We start from the raw sequence: 18,937 nt of genomic DNA on the forward strand, positions 1-18,937 counted from the left end.
TAAGGCTATCAAGGCTACCAGACCATCTTCAAGATCTTTATCCATCTCCCTTACTGTTCAAGTGGAAAAATTTCTCTCTTCTTATGCTAGAAATGTCTCCCTCTCCAGAGTGAGGTATTGCAGTTGATTCATCTCTAGAGCTTTAGGGAAAAGACAGCGTAAGACATCAAAATGATGGAAAGATCTGTATTGCTTGGGGAAAATTAGGGAATAAAAGTAACGCCGGAGTTGCATTATTCGATGAAGAACTCAAAATTGTTCCTACATTCTCAGAATAGGAGACTTACAATCTTTTACCCACAAAAAGTCAATTAGTACAAGTTTGTTCACACTACCATGTATTTCATCCTACAGAACTGTACTTCCAATAGGTTCAAATAGGCAGTATTTTTTGGGCGCTCTGTTTGGATCAAGTAATTTATTGCTGATTTATAAATACCTATTGTGAATTGATACCCCTTATTTGCCATCATACCTCTGACTACAGAATGATTCTCTACAGAGCAGTGGATCCTCAACACTGCAACCAGTTCCAGCTACACAAGAGAAGAAACTCCCAACTACACTAAAAAGCAGCAGAGCTGGATCCTATAGTTAGCTGCCCTTAGTGTAGGCAAAATGGCACATACACTCACTGCTCCATCAGTTAATCAGCCAAAACATACTTTAAAGGTGATCCTCGGCAGCAAATACTTTCCATTACTTTTAAAGTGGGGGTTTTTTTGTTTGTTTGTTTTTAAACTCCATCAGCAAACCCCCCTCCACTTCAAACTAGTTTCTCCAATTTTAAGTGTGCTTCTCAAAAGTTACGAAGTTTTTTGGTAAGCCTCACCAGGTATAAGATATTTTTACGTAAATGTAAAAGCGAGAGTCCCAACCATTAGAACTACACTTTTAATTAATCCTTAATGTTGCCTTAACTCAATGCCAAATCCCATAATAAACACATGCCTCTACAAAAAGCTCAAAAGCACAGTAAACAACTTTATAGTCTCAAAATAAGAAATTTCCACTTCAGAAATACAAAAAAATGCAGGTGTTACAAACAGTCCATTTATTAGGTCTTAAACTACGTACACAATTGAAATAATTTTGGCACTACGCTATACAGTGGTTACATCTGTGTGCTGATATTCATTAAATACTGCACCAGGAACACTGCTGTGCTTTGAAGTTTGGAATGAGTCACACACTCAGCAGGTAGATCACTCAAAATGTATCAGTGCTCCTATGGGGCTGCATGGTTGAAACAAGTTGAAACACACACCAGTTCATGAATTATTTCAATGTACCTCACATTCTATGAGCTTATCACACTGGAATACGTGATGTCAGCATTTAGAGGTGGCCACAAGTCTTGCATTAAAATCTGAATGAGACATAGTAATAATGAGATACAAGAAAACCAAAACAAAACCTCTGCCTTTCAGACATTCTGATATTCTGTTAAAGAAAATAATTTAAAAAACTAATAACGGCATTTGATTTCATACAAAAGCCAGAACTACTACCATATTAACATCTAAGTATGAATCTTTACAAATTAATCTCACAATGGTATTATGTAAAAGGTTGCAAACTGTACAATGTTTTGTCAATGCAATGCCTCTACAATTTATACAGTCTTTTACAACTATGTAACACATATTAAACATATTGTTAAATAGCCAATAGATATCAGTCTCTAACAAAGCTGCAGGCAAAAAAATACAGAGCTTCCACAATCTTCCAACAAGATATGCTTGCTCAAACAGCACAATCTTTATGAGAATATGCTCTTTTTAAGAGTCAGCCATTCAGTGCTTTTTCACACTGCGCATACATTTCATTCTGTGAATTCAACCATTACTCGATAGTCCATAATTTAGTATCTGTGGGATCTAACTATGTGGAAACATTCCCAGTCTTTCACCCTTAAAAGTACGCAGATAATCATAGATTTTTATTCCACACATGGTCAAGCTATCTATGAAGACCTGGCCAGGCAGTAAGAGCTTTCACTCCCCATGTTTTTTGTCCTGCCATCTATACCGCACAGAGAAGATCAGCTATTTACATTTTGACAAGGAAGATACAAAAAGGCAATCCTGCCCTGAGGTGGACTGAATGATACAGAGCCCATCACCTGATGGACACTCAAATCCAAGTAGTGAAAAAAAAAAAAAAAAAAAACCTCTGAGAAAGATAGGTTCCTGGTATTGTATGCTGACTAGGTAAGAGGTTGCATCAGCAGAACTGGAGAGCTTCGGTGACAGTATTCTGGTTTGCAGTACTCTCCAGTTCTGCATATCTTTGATGTTGGAAACGGTGGGGAAGAAGGGTCAGAAAAATCGGGTAAGAAATGTGCAGAGTAAGTCACTGTGTGCAAGAAAGCAGAAACAAGACTGATGTGTAATGCAGGCCAATGACAAGGGTCTTGCAATAAACTCATGAACAGGCTCTGTGAACGAACTTACAAGGAGACTGTGGGGCTCCCATAGTTGCTCCCTAGGGAGGTGAAAGTCTTTTTTAATAGAACCAGGTCTTTATGTTTGGGTTTAAAAGTGGTTTTGATTAGGCATCAGGATTTCCAACAAAAGTTTTCTACATGATAAATTGCTTTGAGTTTCCTTTATTTTGCAGAAAGATTCCTACATCCTCATTTTCCCAGGAGAAACCTGAAAAAAAAAAAAAAAAGAAGAAAGAATTCAAAACACAAATTCAAAACAAGACTATTGCCTCATGCTATTACCACAGAAGAAAATGAAAATATAAACCAAAACTTCTCTTGGAAGTAAAACATCACAACACAGAGATCAGAATCTTGTAGCATAACAAAGAGAAACTCCAGGAATGGATTCACTCTTTGGGGACATGCCTGTGTGAAGAGACTCGGTAGCAGAACGATAATATGGAAGAGGAAACAGTTTGGTAGCAGTCATTCCCCATTGTGAGACAAAGATGATATACTGCACTGGTGATAGGCTAAAGACCTCAGAGGCATCGGAAGTACAAAGCAGCAAGTACCTTGCCTTCAGTGAAACTGCCAGGGATTTAAAAGGCAGCCAAGCGGTAGAAAAATGGAGAAAGGGAACATCAATACTCAAGAAAACAAGTGCAACTGTCTTAGCAAAACACTACTGTAATACAGGGACATGCAAAAAGATGGACAATATTTAACCAAAATAAATCTGAACCTAAACAGACCACTGGAGGTACAAGGAACTTAATTCTCCTTGTGGTTTAGGGATTCCTCCCTACTCCATGCTAGACTGGAGAGCTAGAGTAGATTTCATACGATGTTTCTGTCAATTTATGTAAAACCAAATAATCTTACCTATCTATGCATAATAGCATGGTGAAACCAAGAGGTCAGTAAGCACTAGTAGCTGGTCATCTGTGAACTGCTGTTTATGCTCCTGCCAGTTGTCATGATGAGTCCTCCGGAAATTTGACAGTGTTTTCTTCACAGTCATCTGCATGGCAGACAATCAGTATTGGTATGTATCAGTTACAGATTTAAGCTCCATGCCAAAACAAACGTTCAATACAACAAAAATAATTGCTGACTAGAGCAAAGTGTTTGCACAGTTACAAAGGCTAGAAGGGCTTTGGGGAATCCAGCCCAGTTCCCCAGTATTTTAATTTTTTACAGTTCTTTTCACCAGAGTCATGACTCCAACATTCTTACAAAAAAAGATTTTGACCTACAATTTTGACTTTGAAAAAATTAATAGATTCTTATAAAGTAAGAGTGAAATGTTTTACCCCTCTTCCTTTTCCTTGGGTATTTCAAACCAATGGTTTGGGTCTCAAAACATGAGAAAGAGTTGATGAATCATGTAAGGCGCATAGAAGAAACAATTCAGAGGAAAACTATCTTCTGTTATTAAAATAATTAAGATTATTATTAAATTAACAAAAGTCTCATCGGTCCAGTTTCTTGATTCAGTAAAGCACACCATAGCAAAGTTTGTTAAATCTAAGGAATTCTTCAGCAATAAGCTCACTGCTCTGGTTAAAACAGTAAAGCTCAAGAAAACTGAATAGACGGGAAAAAAAAAAAAAAGGTAACTATTTTACTAAAAACTTGTTTCTGGGGTTGCTTATAAAACTTTGTTTTAAAAATTTCAGAGTAATTTTTTGGTTCAGGTTGATATTTCCTAGAATGGCATGCACAAAAGTGACATTTTTAATTAAAAAAGACTCTTTCCTCATTACAGACAGCTTTCAGTTTATGCAATTTGAAAGCAAGAACAGATCTACCACAAAAAATATTTAAAAGCAGTCCATGACTTAAAATGTATTTGGAACCATTTAATAAAAAGCAGCAGAAACTAAGTTTCTTAATAATGTCCTATTTATTTCTAGGAAAGGGGAACTAAGAATGAGTCAAGCATATTTAGATCTGTTAAACTAAAAAATTATGTAAGTATTTTTACCTCAATAGGCTGAGGGTCATTAAGATGGGCACTGAGATCCATTAAGAGCTGTGGCATCCAGGTGGGTACATCATACGGACTTGACAAAATACACGCGCTAAGTCCTAGCACACCAGCATGGCGCTTAACCAAGTCTGCAATTGCAAGATATTAATTTACATTTGCAAGGTGCAATTACCTTGTCTAAGACACTCAATGACACAGCCAAACTTAAAACTGGTTATCAGTGAAAATAAGGCTATTTTTAACTGATGGGAATGACTGAAGAGAGCCTATATGTTAAACAGAGGTGCTTTAATTAGAATAACATACTGACACTAATATTAACCCTGAATTAAAAAAAAGAAACAAAACACCAAAAAACAAAGCACCAAAAAAACCCCTGCCGCAGTAGAGAGATCTCTAGCTTCTACAGAAAATCAGCTAGCTCTACAGACCATATAGTCAAAGAAATTCACACAAGTGTATGGATCTCTAGATTGCTTCTGCTTTCTTACACAGAATCATAGATTCATTGAATCTATTCATAGAATCATTCTATGATTCTAGCTTTCATTTCTAATGGAAGAATTTGTAAAAAAAAAAAAAAAAATTGCATTATAAACATTCCAAATGAGCTTCCTTCTCTCTCTCAAAAAAAAAAATAAAAATCTTTCTCTCTTCTTAGTAAATAGCTCATGAACTACATCTCCACTGTTCCCTATTTCTGCATTCAGAATGTTTTCTCAAATACCAGAATTATTTGACAATATGGAAACCCGGTCCTGGGTCAAATGAATGCAACTCAGATGCACTAAATGTTTGGTCAGAAGCCAGAGTTCCTAAGGTTAACGAAGGGGATTTTTTGTTGTTCTAGTTTTTTGCGTGTCCATGTTTTGGGTTTTTTTTAGAATCAAAGAACACGTTGCCGACAAACAGAAGGTAAAGTGGGTAAGGAGTGAAATTATGTTGTGGCAGCTAAGGAAGTTTATTTACTGAGGAAATAGCTATCCCACATCTTCTGCATTCTCAACTATGTGAACTGTGCACACTGTAAATGGAGAAATCCCTTTAGTGTTAATTCTGGAAAAGTTATAAATAAGATTAATGTAGGAACACATAATAAAAAATATTATTTGCTTTTTTTAGTAGTAGTGTATTCTTATTCATCATTTACACGGTAAATCAAATTATTGAAGCACTTAAGGATTAGGAACTGCATTACATACACACAAATAGACAATGACACATAAGGACAAGTAATTTGCCATTATGGCTCATGGGTGTTTAGGAAGGAAAAAAATTTGCATGGGCAACAGGCCTATGTTTTCTCTGGGTATATGTTAATGTTCTAAATGCTCCTTCACTATAGGACAAATCCTATTCCATCTGTAGCACTTGTAGAATAAGCATTTAAGTGTAGCACAAAATATTTATATCTTCCGAACCTGCTATCGACATACACAGTTTTAGCCTCTGAAGCAATTTTCTTACCGCCAGAAGGAATTGTGTCCACCACTGAACACAGGTCACGCTTTCGTTTCTTTGGTAACCTCATCTTGCACAGCTGTTCAAAATGGGTCTGCATGGGCCCATCCATAGTGAGAAAATTGCACTGCAGCAGGCCACTCAGTGTGGTAGCAGCCATTTCTCTCACCTATGAGCAGAGATAGTACATACAATTACCAAGCACATATGCACAGCAAAAAGCATGTATTTATGTTATTACTATCCTTTTACGCACATCCAGCTAGGCCAAGTTACCAACCTCTGCCAAAGAAAGTCTTTAAAATGTTATCCTATTATATCATAGATCATAAACAACTAGTTTACTGTGTGGCTCTTTACAAATTAACAAAACATATTTTTATTCTAATATAGAACTACCTTCACATGATTTGTCATAAAGTGACCTACTACTCGAGCAAATAATGTAATGAAACTCCATTGTCAAGACATATATATCATAGACTAATTAGCTTTAGAAAGTTTAAAAATAGACTTTGAATGAGAACAAGATGCTCCACCCCAAATAATCAATCTGCTTTACAAAATTTGTAATAGTGTTTGTATTAACATTAGTTTTACCAAGGAAAAAAAGTATACTTTATTCAAAAGCATTTAGTTTTCCCCCTCAAATGTACATGGGGACAACAGAATCGACAAAAGCAGAAGAGCTTTTCTGAGAGAAGGTAGAAAGTACATTCATGAGACAAAGCTGATTTTGTTCTACCAGTAACACAAGAATACTTTGAGAGATACAGATGCTGGATTAATAAGCAATGACAACTAACATCAGTGGTTTATGGTTAACAATTCGGTTCTGTAACACTTCAGCATTATTTACATTGTTGTCCCGAGTACCAATTCTTTTCACTACATGAATAAAACCAGAATTTTGCATTGGAAAAATACTCTTCTGTAACACAGAAACCCAAAAAACCAAGACTAAACTAAGTTTTCATCTATTTGCCAAACCATTCAAAATACAGATCTCCTCTTCCATTCCTTTTAAAACAGCCGCAGCTGTTTTACACATTGTTAGTGGATTACGAGTAAAGACATCTCAATCACTTGCTTTTAAAAGTAAGTATAACCCAGCAGTACTACTAATTTATCCCATCTACTCAAATCTCCCCAAACCATAAAGTTCTAGAACTATGAGACTATATTTAAATTGGAGTTCCTCTGAGACTCACTTCCACTTTCAGTAATTGCAGACTGACAAAAACATTTACAAACTGGAAAGCCAAATCAACTTGTTGAACACTGACAGCAGTCACCAGATTTTTTTTGGTAAGTACATACTGTTACACCTAACTGTAAACAGAATGTTTGTCTGTCTGGAGTACAAACACCCACCAACACTCTGAATCCAATGCAGCAGACAATAAATAAATTACATCCTTGAACATAATGTTCTGAACCTCCACAAAGCAGTAAGTATAGCTGCAAGTGCTGCAGTAATTAAACACAGTAAAGTAACAATAAGCTCTTGAGACATCATTTAAATTTCTACAACATAGCATTCAAATGTGATCTACTTTATCAGCATAAAGAAGTATGAAAAATACTGCCAGTATTGTTTACCAGCAATCTGTGAGTCTCTTAAGAAATAGCTATTAAATGAAACGTGATGTGCTAATGCAAGACCCGGAATAGAAAAGAAGCTTGACTGTAAAGTGAGCAAGCTCCCAAGTGAACTGTCCTCATTTACATCACTATTCACTGTATTAAAACCAGTTTAATTTCTAAATTAATAATCTAACTAAAGGGAATGTTTTGCTGCAAGGAACACCTAAAAGCAAAGCCTTTAAAACCATATGTTAACAAGTTAATAATTCATCACAGCATCTGACACAAGATAATTTACAGATCATCATACTCACAAGATGACTTACAGAATATAAAAACCATAACTCGAAGTTGAATACAGACATTTTTACTTTTCCACTGCTTTTGAGTTAATAGAATTATTTAATGCAAAACATGCTTTCCCAAGCTCAAATCATTCCTGCAGCTCTCTCCAACTGCCCATATGACCTGAAGATCAGACGTGACATTCAATGGTGGTTATGCTGCTGTACACAGAGACATGATTGTTCAGGACTGTATACTTTTTCCCTTGACCAGCTGCAGGGTCACATTATATGCTACATTTGTAGTAATCCATCAGCTCCATGAATCCTCTTGACTTTCAGAAGGAGAATTTCCCACAATACCATTTAAGTACAGCTTTCTTCAATTCTTGAGACCTGTGCTTGAAGTTGGATGCATGAAATTTGCATTCAACAGAAGCCAGACCATCCTATAACTCATGTTCACTTTGTATTGCAGTCACATTGCTATCTGACATTCAGTGTGGTCATCTGTCATTGTCCTTTGCCAAGATTTGTTGCAATGATTTTATGAAAAAATACAAATGCTCCAGAAAGTTTGAGAATTCTCGTGTAAATTGTATATTAAAGCAACATGATCATTTGGTTTGGCACCTTTGCATCAAAATAAGCAAAAAAAAAAAAAAGTATCTTTACATCCAAGATCCAAAATGTCAGTCCCATGGGGTAAAGACACTAAATACTAGTTAAAGCTAGGGATTCTATTGAAAGCATACTCATCCTAAAAATTCAGCATTAAAAAAAATACATATGAATTATTCTGCAAGATACTGCATCTTGGCAATTACTATCAAAAAAGAACAAAATTACTTTTCAAAGTGAAGCTCCCATGTAACAACAAGATCGTAAGTGGTTATGAATGTAGATAAGCTTTTTTGATTTGCATCTCTGTAGTACAGAGATTTTATACATTTAAAATAACTAGATAAATTGTACTGAATTGTACTGAATGAAAGGTATTTTTCAAAATTACATGAGATTATGAGGTAAGTGTTCTGACTGGTGTGGGAAACAATTTATCTAGGATTGCAAGCTGTTGCTTCCCAGCTTGTTATAGCAAACAGTGACATGAAAGACATGAGTGAGCTCATCTGAAGACTGACATTGGCATGGCTGGGGAAGTAGTCTAAGTGCTGCTCTTTATGTATTATATGCACCTACAGAGCTTTTATATCATATCTTTTAAGCCAGGAATTTTAATTTGTATATTCAAATTATTTCAAATTCACTGTTTACAAAAGCAAGCTTCACATCTCAGGTGTAACTACTGTTTTTAATGTATAGAATCATAGAATTGTCTAGGTTGGAAGGGACCTTTAAGATCATCTAGTCCAACCATCAACCTAACTGATGAAAAAAAGCCATCATCACTAAATCATGTCTCTAAGCACTATGTCAACCCGTCTTTTGAATACCTCCAGGGATGGTGCCTCAACCACTTCCCTGGGCAGCCCATTCCAATGCCTGATAACCCCTTCAGTGAAAAATTTTTCCTAATTTTTCCAATCTGAACCTCCCTTGGTGCAACTTTAGGCCATTTCCTCTTGTCCCATCGCCTGTGACTTGGGAGAAGAGACCGACCCCAACCTCTCTACACCCTCCTTTCAGAGAGTTGTAGAGATTGATACGGTCTCCTTTTCTCCAGGCTGAACAACCCCAGTTGCCTCAGCCTCTCCTCATAAGACTTGTTCTCCAGACCCCTCACCAGCTCCGTTGCCCTTCTCTGGACCCGCTCCAGCCCCTCAATGTCTCTTTTGTGGGAAGGGGCCCAAAACTGGACACAGCACTCAAGGTGGGGCCTCACCAGTGCTGAGTACAGGGGGACGATCACCTCTTGGGTCCTACTCACCATGCTGTTCCTGATCCAGGCCAGGATGCTGTTGGCCTTCTTGGCCACCTGGGCACACTGCTGGCTCGTGTTCAGCCGACAGTCGACCAACACCCCCAGGTCCTTTTCTGCCGGGCAGCTCCAGCCACTCTGCCCCAAGCCTGTAGCGCTGCAGGGGGTTGTTGTGACCCAAGGGCAGGACCCGGCATTTGGCCTTGTTGAACCTCATCCCGTTGGTCTCAGCCCATCCATCCAGCCTGTCCAGATCCCTCTGCAAAGCCTTCTCACCCTCCAGCAGGTTGACACTCCCACCCAACACGGTGTCATCTGCAAACTTACTGAGGGTGCACTCGATCCCCTCATCCAGATCATTGATGAAGATGTTAAAGAGAGCCGGCCCCAGTACCAAGCCCTGGGGGACACCACTCGTGACCGGCCGCCGACTGGATTTAACTCCATTCACCACCACTCTCTGGGCCCGGCCCTCCAGCCAGTTTGTAACCCGGTGGAGAGTACTCCCACCCAAGCCACGGGCAGCCAGTTTCTCCAGGAGAATACTGTGGGAGACTGTATCAAAGGCCTTACTAAAGTCCATGTAAACAACATCCACAGCCTTTCCCTCATCCACCAAGCGGGTCACTTTGTCACAGAAGGAGATCAGGTTTGTCCAGCAGGACCTGCCCCTCATGAACCCGTGCTGGCTGGGCCTGATCACCTGGGTGTCCTTCATGTGCCGCATAACGGCACCCAGGATAATCTGTTCCATGGCCTTCCCAGGCACCGAGCTCAGACTGACAGGCCTGTAGTTCCCTGGATCATCCTTCCGACCCCTCTTGTGGATGGGCATCACATCACATTTACTAGTCTTCAGTCAGCTGGGACTTTCCCAGTTTGCCAGGACTGCTGGTAAATGATGGAAAGTGGCTCAGTCAGCACCTCCCCCAGCTCCCTCAGATCCCTTGGGTGGATCCCACCCAGCCCCATAGACTTGTTTATATGCAGGTGTTGGAGCAGGTCCCTCACCACCTCCCTTTGGATCACGGGGGCTTCATTCTGCTCCCTGTCCCTATCTGCTAGCTCAGGGGTCTGGGTGCTCGGGGAACAACCTACTTACTACTAAAGACTGAGGCAAAGAAGGCATTCAGCACCTCAGCCTTCTCCTCATCCTTTGTCACTACGTTACCTCCCACATCCGATAGAGCATGGAGATTCTCCTGAGTCCTCCCTCGTTACTAATATATTTATAGAAATTCTTTTTATTGTTTTTAACATCCAGGGCCAGGTTAAGTTCCAGTTGGGCTTTGGCCTTTCTAATCTTTCCCTACATAGCCTTACAGCTCCTTTGTGATCTTTCTGAGTGGCCTGCCCCCTTTTCCGAAAGCCATAAACTCTCCTTTTTTCCTCGAGTTGTGACCTTATCTCTTTGTTCAGCCAGGCCGGTCTTTTCCCCCAACGGCTCATTTTACAGCACGTAGGGACGGCCTGCTCCTGCGCTTTTAAAACTTCCTCTTTGAAAAGCGTCCAGCCTTCCTGGACTCCTTTGCCCTTCAGGGCTGCCTCCCAAGGGACTCTGTCGAGCAGGCTCTTGAAAAGACCAAAGTCTGCCCTTCGGAAGTCCATGATGGCAGTCCCGCTGGCTCCCCCCTCCTTGCTTCCCTGAGAATTGAGAACTCTATCATTTCATGGTCACTGTGCCCAGGACAGCCTCCAACCGTCACATCCCCCACAAGTCCTTCTCTATTTACAAGCAGCAGATCCAGCAGTGCTCCCTCCCTAGTCAGTTCCCTGTAGCTTCAGGAAGACCTAAACCAGGATCTTTGTTTTGGCAGAAGGATATCAACACTTCAGAATCTTTCTTCTAGAAAGAAAAAGTACCCAAGTGTCCAAAAGGATGGACTTCATTGATATTTGCCAACGTCACAAAAAACAGTGAAAATGATGGTGCGGGGTAAATGGAACAGGCTGGAGGTTAACGCTAAAGATTCTTCACTGTCCTTGAACATGATCAAACATACTTAAATTTGTATCATTTAATACAAGCCTTCAGTTCTGTATACTAGTGATCCAGAATAAAATAATTCCATGATTTTCCCCCAGCTTTTGGAAACTTGACAAACAAGACTCAATGATTCACATCAGGCACCTTTTTTTTTCCTGAGAAATAGCTTATTATTCTGATAGCACTTCTAAGAGCATACTGTACATCCATACACTGATCTTCGACACTACACATGTACCACAGCAAAGATTTTTGGATGTTATCTCCTTCCATTTGTATATACTGAAGTATCACTAGCTCAAGAAAAGTACAAAAACTTGCCAGACTGACAAGTAAGCTTACAAACTATTATATTTCAGCTCTACTTAAACCAAGAATGAAACAAAGCAGTGTTCCATTCTTGAAAAAGAAAGAACAATGGAACTTTTAAAAATCATTAATGAGGTATTTTCTAAACAGCTGTTTTCCTGGATGGAATATTAAAAGAAAAAATGGAATATGAAAGAAATAAATCCTATAAAGCTAGTTATTTTTTCAAAATAGGAAGAATGCTAAGCTAGAAATACTTGCTGCATTAATTTACAACTGGTAGCTTTTTCATAAAACTTGACAAGGGCAAGAAATCAGTCATGTGAAACAAAGCATTTCAGAAAAGGTATTACTTGCCTCAAGCTGTTCATCTTCCAACAGTTTTATAACCAGCCATCTAATGTCATTGACTGCTTCTTCATTGTTGAGAAAGATAAAAAGATTGTAGAACACCATGGTCTGGAGGTAGGTTAATATGGTATACCTAGCATGCCAAGAATTGCTTCTTGCTGTCTACAAATAAAAATAAATATTAAATATGAGAAAGCAACAATGTGAAGAAAGCAGCTAATATAAAGCTACCAATATTTAAAAAAAAAATAAATTTGTGGACAGTTACAAATAACTTCCCTTATTCAGATATTTTTGTTTCATACACTCAGTTTCCAAAGGACACAATTATTGTTTAAACAATAAATTATAACAGGCTGTTACTTAGCAGATACCTAATACTGTAAAAGACAAAGCAGGCAAGTTTCTATCTTTGATTAATTTCTGACATCAGTCATAAGGCAGATATAAATGAACCAGAAATTCTGTTCTGCTTGAGTATATGTTCTATAACAGTGCATTTGGAAAGCAAAATTTTTCCAAGTTCCTGTACTTTCATCTCCACATGCTTATGGAAGTCCAAATTATTGAAAGCATCAAGCATGGGTGCAGCCTGGATTGCAACACTGCAGCTACTATTTTGGCTGTGTGTACAGTTTACAGCAACATTTTTTCCAACAGGTAATTTTACTACTGCAGGTCAGTCTTGAACAACTAGAGGAAAAAACAGCATTTATTGCATGACAAACTCTGTGCAGAATGAACCATTAAATTCAAGAATGCATTTTCATTTGTGTTGTTTTTCAGAAAGCAGTAGCAGTTGATAAACAGACTGTAACACTCTAAAAAGGCAGAGACTGAAGGGCAGTTCTTTATATGACAACTCATTTTGAAACTGGATTTTGAATCGTTATGCTCATGAGGAGACATGTTTGGCTTAAATTGATCCACTACTGAACAAATTATTAAAATACTGTTCCATTTCTTATCAAGATAAGTTGTTTAACTGTTTGGAAGTAGGAAACAAAACAAAACATTTACTGTCTCTAAGAATGTCTTAAAACAATCCAAATAAATTCTTCCCTTTCACCTCTAAGAAAACCAGTATTTGATTCTCTTCAAACCACAACTACCGTATAATCTTTAAGAAAAAAAAGCACAGACTGCATCAGGTAACAGGAAGCTTTAAGCTATTTAGACCATACTCACTTGTTTTAGCACCTGAAGTACCAAAGGCACTTGCTGAGGATACAGCAAACCCTGAGACATTAACGACAAACACATCTTAGCATCTCTTTTGAGCTCATCATAGCTATTGTCATTTTCTACTGGTGCGATCTATAGAACAAGGTAATAGAGAGGGGAAAAAAAAAAAAAAGGCATAAGTAAGCATTGCTAACAGCAAAATCCTGAAACAAAGTTTAATTTCATGAAAGGACAGTTGTCTAGGAAAATACAATCAATATAATGCTGAAAAATTAAGTAAACTAGCGAAAATGATCAATGTAACTTTAAAACACTCTCAGCAATAAGCTGTGGACAATTAATAGAATCAAGAGATCCTTGTTCCTTGCACCATATATTACTTATCTAAACAGTATGGCTAGTCTGAAGCTCTTAAGGAGGATTAAATGGGTGCTGTTAAGACTTTGGTTCCTCCTTGCAATTCTTTTGGGATCAAATCCAGTTAATTTAACATTTTAGATGTAGGTCTAAAACTGAGAGAAAGCTTTATCGGTATTTCTAGTTCACTTTCACCTTTATTTTCCAGTCACATACATTATTGTTTGATAACTGACTGATGTTTATGTAAAGTAAGACATATGCCTTGGAGAATGCAAAATGAATTATTTCAGATATGTAGGTAGCACTGAATGACCCAGCTTTATAAAAGAATAGAAGGACTAGAGGTGCCAGGAAAAACAAGAGAAGCACCACCATTTAGAAAGGATTGTATAATCATGGAACAAAAGAAAACAACTAAATATAAGTATCAGAATAGAAACAACAAACTCATTCACGAATTAAACACTCTTCCCCCTCAGGTTAAACATGTACAGGGCATTCACCTACAAATCATTATTGTCAGGAAACCATTTAAGAGGCTAGATTACCAGCTGTAAACATTCATAAGCATTAAAAAAATAATTTGGATATCTTTGGTATGCATGGTTTTTATTACCATTACAGGTTTTCTTTTTATTTATAAAGTCCCTTATAACTTTGGTATACATACAGAATCCCTTTTTAATCAAACATGACTAACAAAGGAGCAATTAAAGCATGTACCTTGAAAAATAAGGGTAAAAGCTGGAGTTGCTCTGTGACAGCGGTAGAGAAGGACCGTCCTGCACTTGCCATCAGCCACTTTAGAACTGTTTTTATAAAGAGAAATGATCACTGATGAAGAAGACAAAAAACAGTAATAATCCCAAAACAAGCTATAGACCAAATTTATTGCAAGACTTGCCTTGGGAGATTTTCCACGTTAGAGTGGACCTACGCTAGTAGTTTCACCCTGTAAACGTGACTATAAACCTCAACACTAAAACAACAGCTACCTTGTTGCAGCACAGATCTGAGAGGTGGAACTGTGTATTGCAACTCTATCATTTGGAGACCTCAATCACCATGTCCTCAAATATCCCCCATTTCTTAACCTCAATTAACTCACTAGTTTTCAAGAGTTTAATGCCCTGAGTTCGCTCATCTTGTTCACCAACTCCATTCTCTTCCATAACATGATTCTGAATTTCTTCATCTGCTTCCATGAGGGGTTTAAGACTTTCAAGTATGCGAGTAGTAAATTCATGGACACGAGGAGATTTAGTTGCAGCCGTGTTTGGCAGAGAAACATCTATCATGAATATGTAGGTCAAAACACTAGAAAGGCAAACAAAGCAAGCAAGAACATACAGTTATCATGGTTACCATATAGTGAACATAGCTAAAAGTGATCTGAAATCAATTTACTGAACTTTGAAGTTTAATACTTATAGAAAATTTTCTCTTATCTTTGCTTCAAAGTTATCTAAAAACCAAATGTTTTTCAAATACCCTCTTTATAGATACTTGAATCAAGCAGGGTTAGACAACCACTAAGCTACAATCCCCCTCTCCTCCAAACAGATCTGCAACTAGTTCTTAAGTCACTAAAATGCTCTCTAAAGGATTTCCTCTATATTTATGGCTTATTAGGGATTAAATGCAGTAAGGTGTTTAGTTTGGTTTTTTTGGGGGGTTTGTTCTTTTGTTTTGAGCTTCAGAAATAGCATACATAAACATGACAGGTCATATACAATAAAAGACAAAAAACAGAGAAGTCATCTGAAGTTTCTGAAGCAAGTCTGTTATTAATTTATCTAATTTCTATTACCAGTATTCACACACAGAGATAAGCAGTCACCACTTCAGTGTAATTCTTTAGATACTCAATTACCCAAATAAAACGAAGGGAAAATACCCCAAGAACTGCAGAAGAAAACACTGACCTTCCTATTCTCTCTCGGACATTTTTGTAAACCTGGGTAAGTTTAGGTTCCAAGTACTTCAGCAGTCTGTGCAACAGCTCTGGTACCCTCCATTCTTGCTGTGCAAGGCCACCTTGCAGTACATATAGTCGGCTAGAAATCAGAACAGCGTATCTTTAGTCATACAAAATCGTTCCTCCATTCCTTAGCCCCCTCCAAGCCCTCCTTTGTGTTTTGCGTGTGTCAATGCATAAAAGCGTCTTCACATGTACTGCATGCAAAGATGGGTAAAAATTACAGAATGAAACAACAGTACTGCTGCTATGCCAGTTCCAAACCTTCACATTCTGTTAACTAGATTTAATTACATTAAAAAATAATAATGAAGAAACTGTCATTGTGTGGGGAAAGCTAATTGGAAAGGAGGGCTTTTCTTCCCTGCTTCTACAAGCCAGCTGGCACAACATGCTCTCAATACATTTTATCCACACCGTATTTCCTCCTTTATTCAGCAACAATAAAACAGTTAAAATTAATTTTACCATGCATCTACAAATGATCCACCTTCACCACTCAACGGAGATTCCAACAGCAATTCAAATAACCAGTGAAGTTTTCTAGGATCTCTGCTCTCCTGAAAATAAATGGGTATCAGAGATATAAGCAAACTGTTGGGGTTTTTTGGAATGTAAACACTGTATAAACAACAAAAGTTTTGACAGGGATTTTCTTTGCATCTCTTGGGTTTATTCTATTAAACAAGTTCAAAGTTAAACGTCTTTTCACAACACAATGAACTTCAAACAGGAAAGAAAACACAATGAAACTACACACTGTTTTAATTTTTTTGTAAATACAATAAGAAGAGAACTAATTTTAGCTTAGTTTTTTACATAGATGAATAAACATGTCTGAATTTTGCTAACTAATTACCAGTGTTCTGACTGAAAAACTCTGCTGAATTTTGCTGAGTGATTTAAAAGAATTACTGAGCCAAGATATTTGTGGCCTATCATTTACACTGCTTCTCAGACACCACAATTCCCAGTTCACCAGAGCGTACAGAAATCTTACGGTATGTTAAAAGACAACTTGAGACTTTTCACAGCCTGATGCTAAGCTGCACAGTTTTAAACCAAGAATAAATGTGTAATTTGAGTTCAAAAACTCCATGAAAATTGAATACATAGAAAGCGTCCACATTACCATCACCCACTAACCTTATACAGCTCTTCTAAAATACTTAAAAAGAAAACTAAGGCTTTATTTTCATTCTAAAATATTATATCTAACTGTCTGCAAAGGGCAGAAGACAACAAAATTTCCAGAAAAGCTGTAAGATTTTAAATGGATGTTATTTTTATGGTGCATTTACAGTTCTCAGTTTTAGCTGATAAAATATACGCAAATACCTCTGTTCATAAAGCTCATATTTACACTTTATCTATACAACTTGACAATCTGGACATAACTTTAGAAGACTGGAAAAGGGGTACTTACACAGGAGGTTGCTATGCACGTGCCCCAATCATTATATGTTTCCACTGTAATGTTGGATAGAGCTGTTCGAAGCAATGGACAGAGAAGCTTCCAAAGTTTTTCCACCTGCTCAGCAAAAAGGCAAAAGACAAGATTCGACTATTTAAGGACAAAATGGCTTTTTAACCTCTGCGAACCCAAATCCTTCCATCTTTTCAAATGGAAAAATAATACTGATTCTGGAAGCTGCTATAGTATGATATTTATAAAGGAAATAAATGCTATCAGAAGTAAGATTTCAGGAGTCATTTAAATGGTGTTTACAAGGTGTTTTGAAATACTGTGGACTACATATACACCGTTTTCATGGTGACTTAAGTACAGTTGTATCAGAGACTGCATACATTTTGCTTTTGGTAGCACAGCAGTCTTGTACACCCGAAAGACTCCCCCCCTCGTTTTAAATTTTCTTTTTTTTTTTTTTTTAATTAAGAAAAATATTATTCCAGAATTACATTTCAGCATAAAAATTCATTTAAAGATAATCTAGACAGCTAGGTCTAGACTCAATAACGATGTAATAGTCCAAGGTGGACATAAGCACTTATTCCAATAGGAAATTACAAACTATGTCAGCTTTGCTACCTCCTTACTAGCGAACTGTTCTGAGTTTTAATCTTGAAGCATTTCACTAAGTCCTAGTATTATATAGGCACCAAACCAGGCTATAAATTGTGCTCAAAGTTTGGCAATGAAGCACGAAGTGTTCCAACTTTCTCCAGTCCTTTCTTGGACATAGGACATATTAAAAGTCCTCAACTTCATATGTTTAATTTTTTTAATAACCAAAACCTATTCCTTAACTTCCATGAATCACTCAAAAATACTACTTCAGCACCTTTTCAAATGTCCAGTGTTTAGAACCTCTTATTAAGCCAGCTATAATTTCAGCTACACATCTCTGGGTGCTTTCATGGGAGTCTGCCACAAGTCGTTCTAAATGGGGCTGAAGAACTGGCAAGAAGGCATCATCAAAGTTTCTGAAAAGGCCCTGTAAAACAAGATGTGAAAGTGTCTTCAGTAATTATTTGTCTAAACCATTATCTTTCTAAGAAGAACATAAGATCATGAAGCACTTGAGATTTGAATATGCAGAAAGTGAAATTGGTTTTATAACAGAATTATATACAAATGTCCTATGTACTTCTGTATTACTCTAAGTATTAACTACCTATGTAGTTAATCAGAAGAGAGGATTAACAGGATTAATCATAGCATCATACCTTTAAAAGTTAACATTTTGCAACACTGCAGCATAAGCCAAGAACTGGGTGGCTTTTCCACGCTTTGACAATTATCTACAAAAGGGAAGCAATTTAGTTACTGAACTCTACCTTGAAGAGGCAAAATCTGCGAGGATTAAATTTGTCTTTTCCTTTTCTGTCTTCTAAAGACAAAAATTTTATTAACTGCTCAACAAACCTGGGATCAGAAAAGTGATCATATATAATTTGTTCTGCCTGTAACAGGAAAAAAAAAAAAAAGAAAAAGGATTAGCTTTGAGGTGATTGATTGTTACAGAGATATCCCAATCTTTGCAAGTCCCGTTTTTCATTTTAATTCTATTTTTGGCAAAAATCATGCCTGGGTCATCGATTTCCCCCCTCATTTTATAAGGAATACTGGGTAATGTTTTGCAAGATTCTTGATTTTTATTTTCATTA

The 18,937-nt window shown here is 37.5% G+C and overlaps 1 protein-coding gene across 1 annotated transcript in view; it reads right to left on the minus strand.

Annotated features, from left to right (window-relative positions):
• Window positions 1-1,032: 1,032 nt before the first annotated feature.
• PSME4 (proteasome activator subunit 4) overlaps window positions 1,033-18,937 on the minus strand; it is a 75,043-nt gene continuing 57,138 nt past the window's right edge. The window contains exons 36-48 of the mRNA XM_074161633.1: window positions 18,608-18,733; window positions 18,112-18,264; window positions 17,235-17,339; window positions 16,277-16,368; window positions 15,756-15,887; window positions 14,939-15,147; window positions 14,554-14,639; window positions 13,474-13,602; window positions 12,292-12,447; window positions 5,895-6,057; window positions 4,422-4,555; window positions 3,317-3,455; window positions 1,033-2,657 (exon numbers count right to left, since the gene is read on the minus strand). Coding sequence (XP_074017734.1) covers window positions 3,321-3,455; window positions 4,422-4,555; window positions 5,895-6,057; window positions 12,292-12,447; window positions 13,474-13,602; window positions 14,554-14,639; window positions 14,939-15,147; window positions 15,756-15,887; window positions 16,277-16,368; window positions 17,235-17,339; window positions 18,112-18,264; window positions 18,608-18,733 — 1,620 coding nt within the window. The 3' untranslated portion in view covers window positions 1,033-2,657; window positions 3,317-3,320. The remainder of the gene's footprint in view (window positions 2,658-3,316; window positions 3,456-4,421; window positions 4,556-5,894; window positions 6,058-12,291; window positions 12,448-13,473; window positions 13,603-14,553; window positions 14,640-14,938; window positions 15,148-15,755; window positions 15,888-16,276; window positions 16,369-17,234; window positions 17,340-18,111; window positions 18,265-18,607; window positions 18,734-18,937) is intronic.

This window comes from Numenius arquata, chromosome 2 (genome assembly GCF_964106895.1).
Source record: "Numenius arquata chromosome 2, bNumArq3.hap1.1, whole genome shotgun sequence".
Lineage (NCBI taxonomy): Eukaryota > Metazoa > Chordata > Aves > Charadriiformes > Scolopacidae > Numenius > Numenius arquata.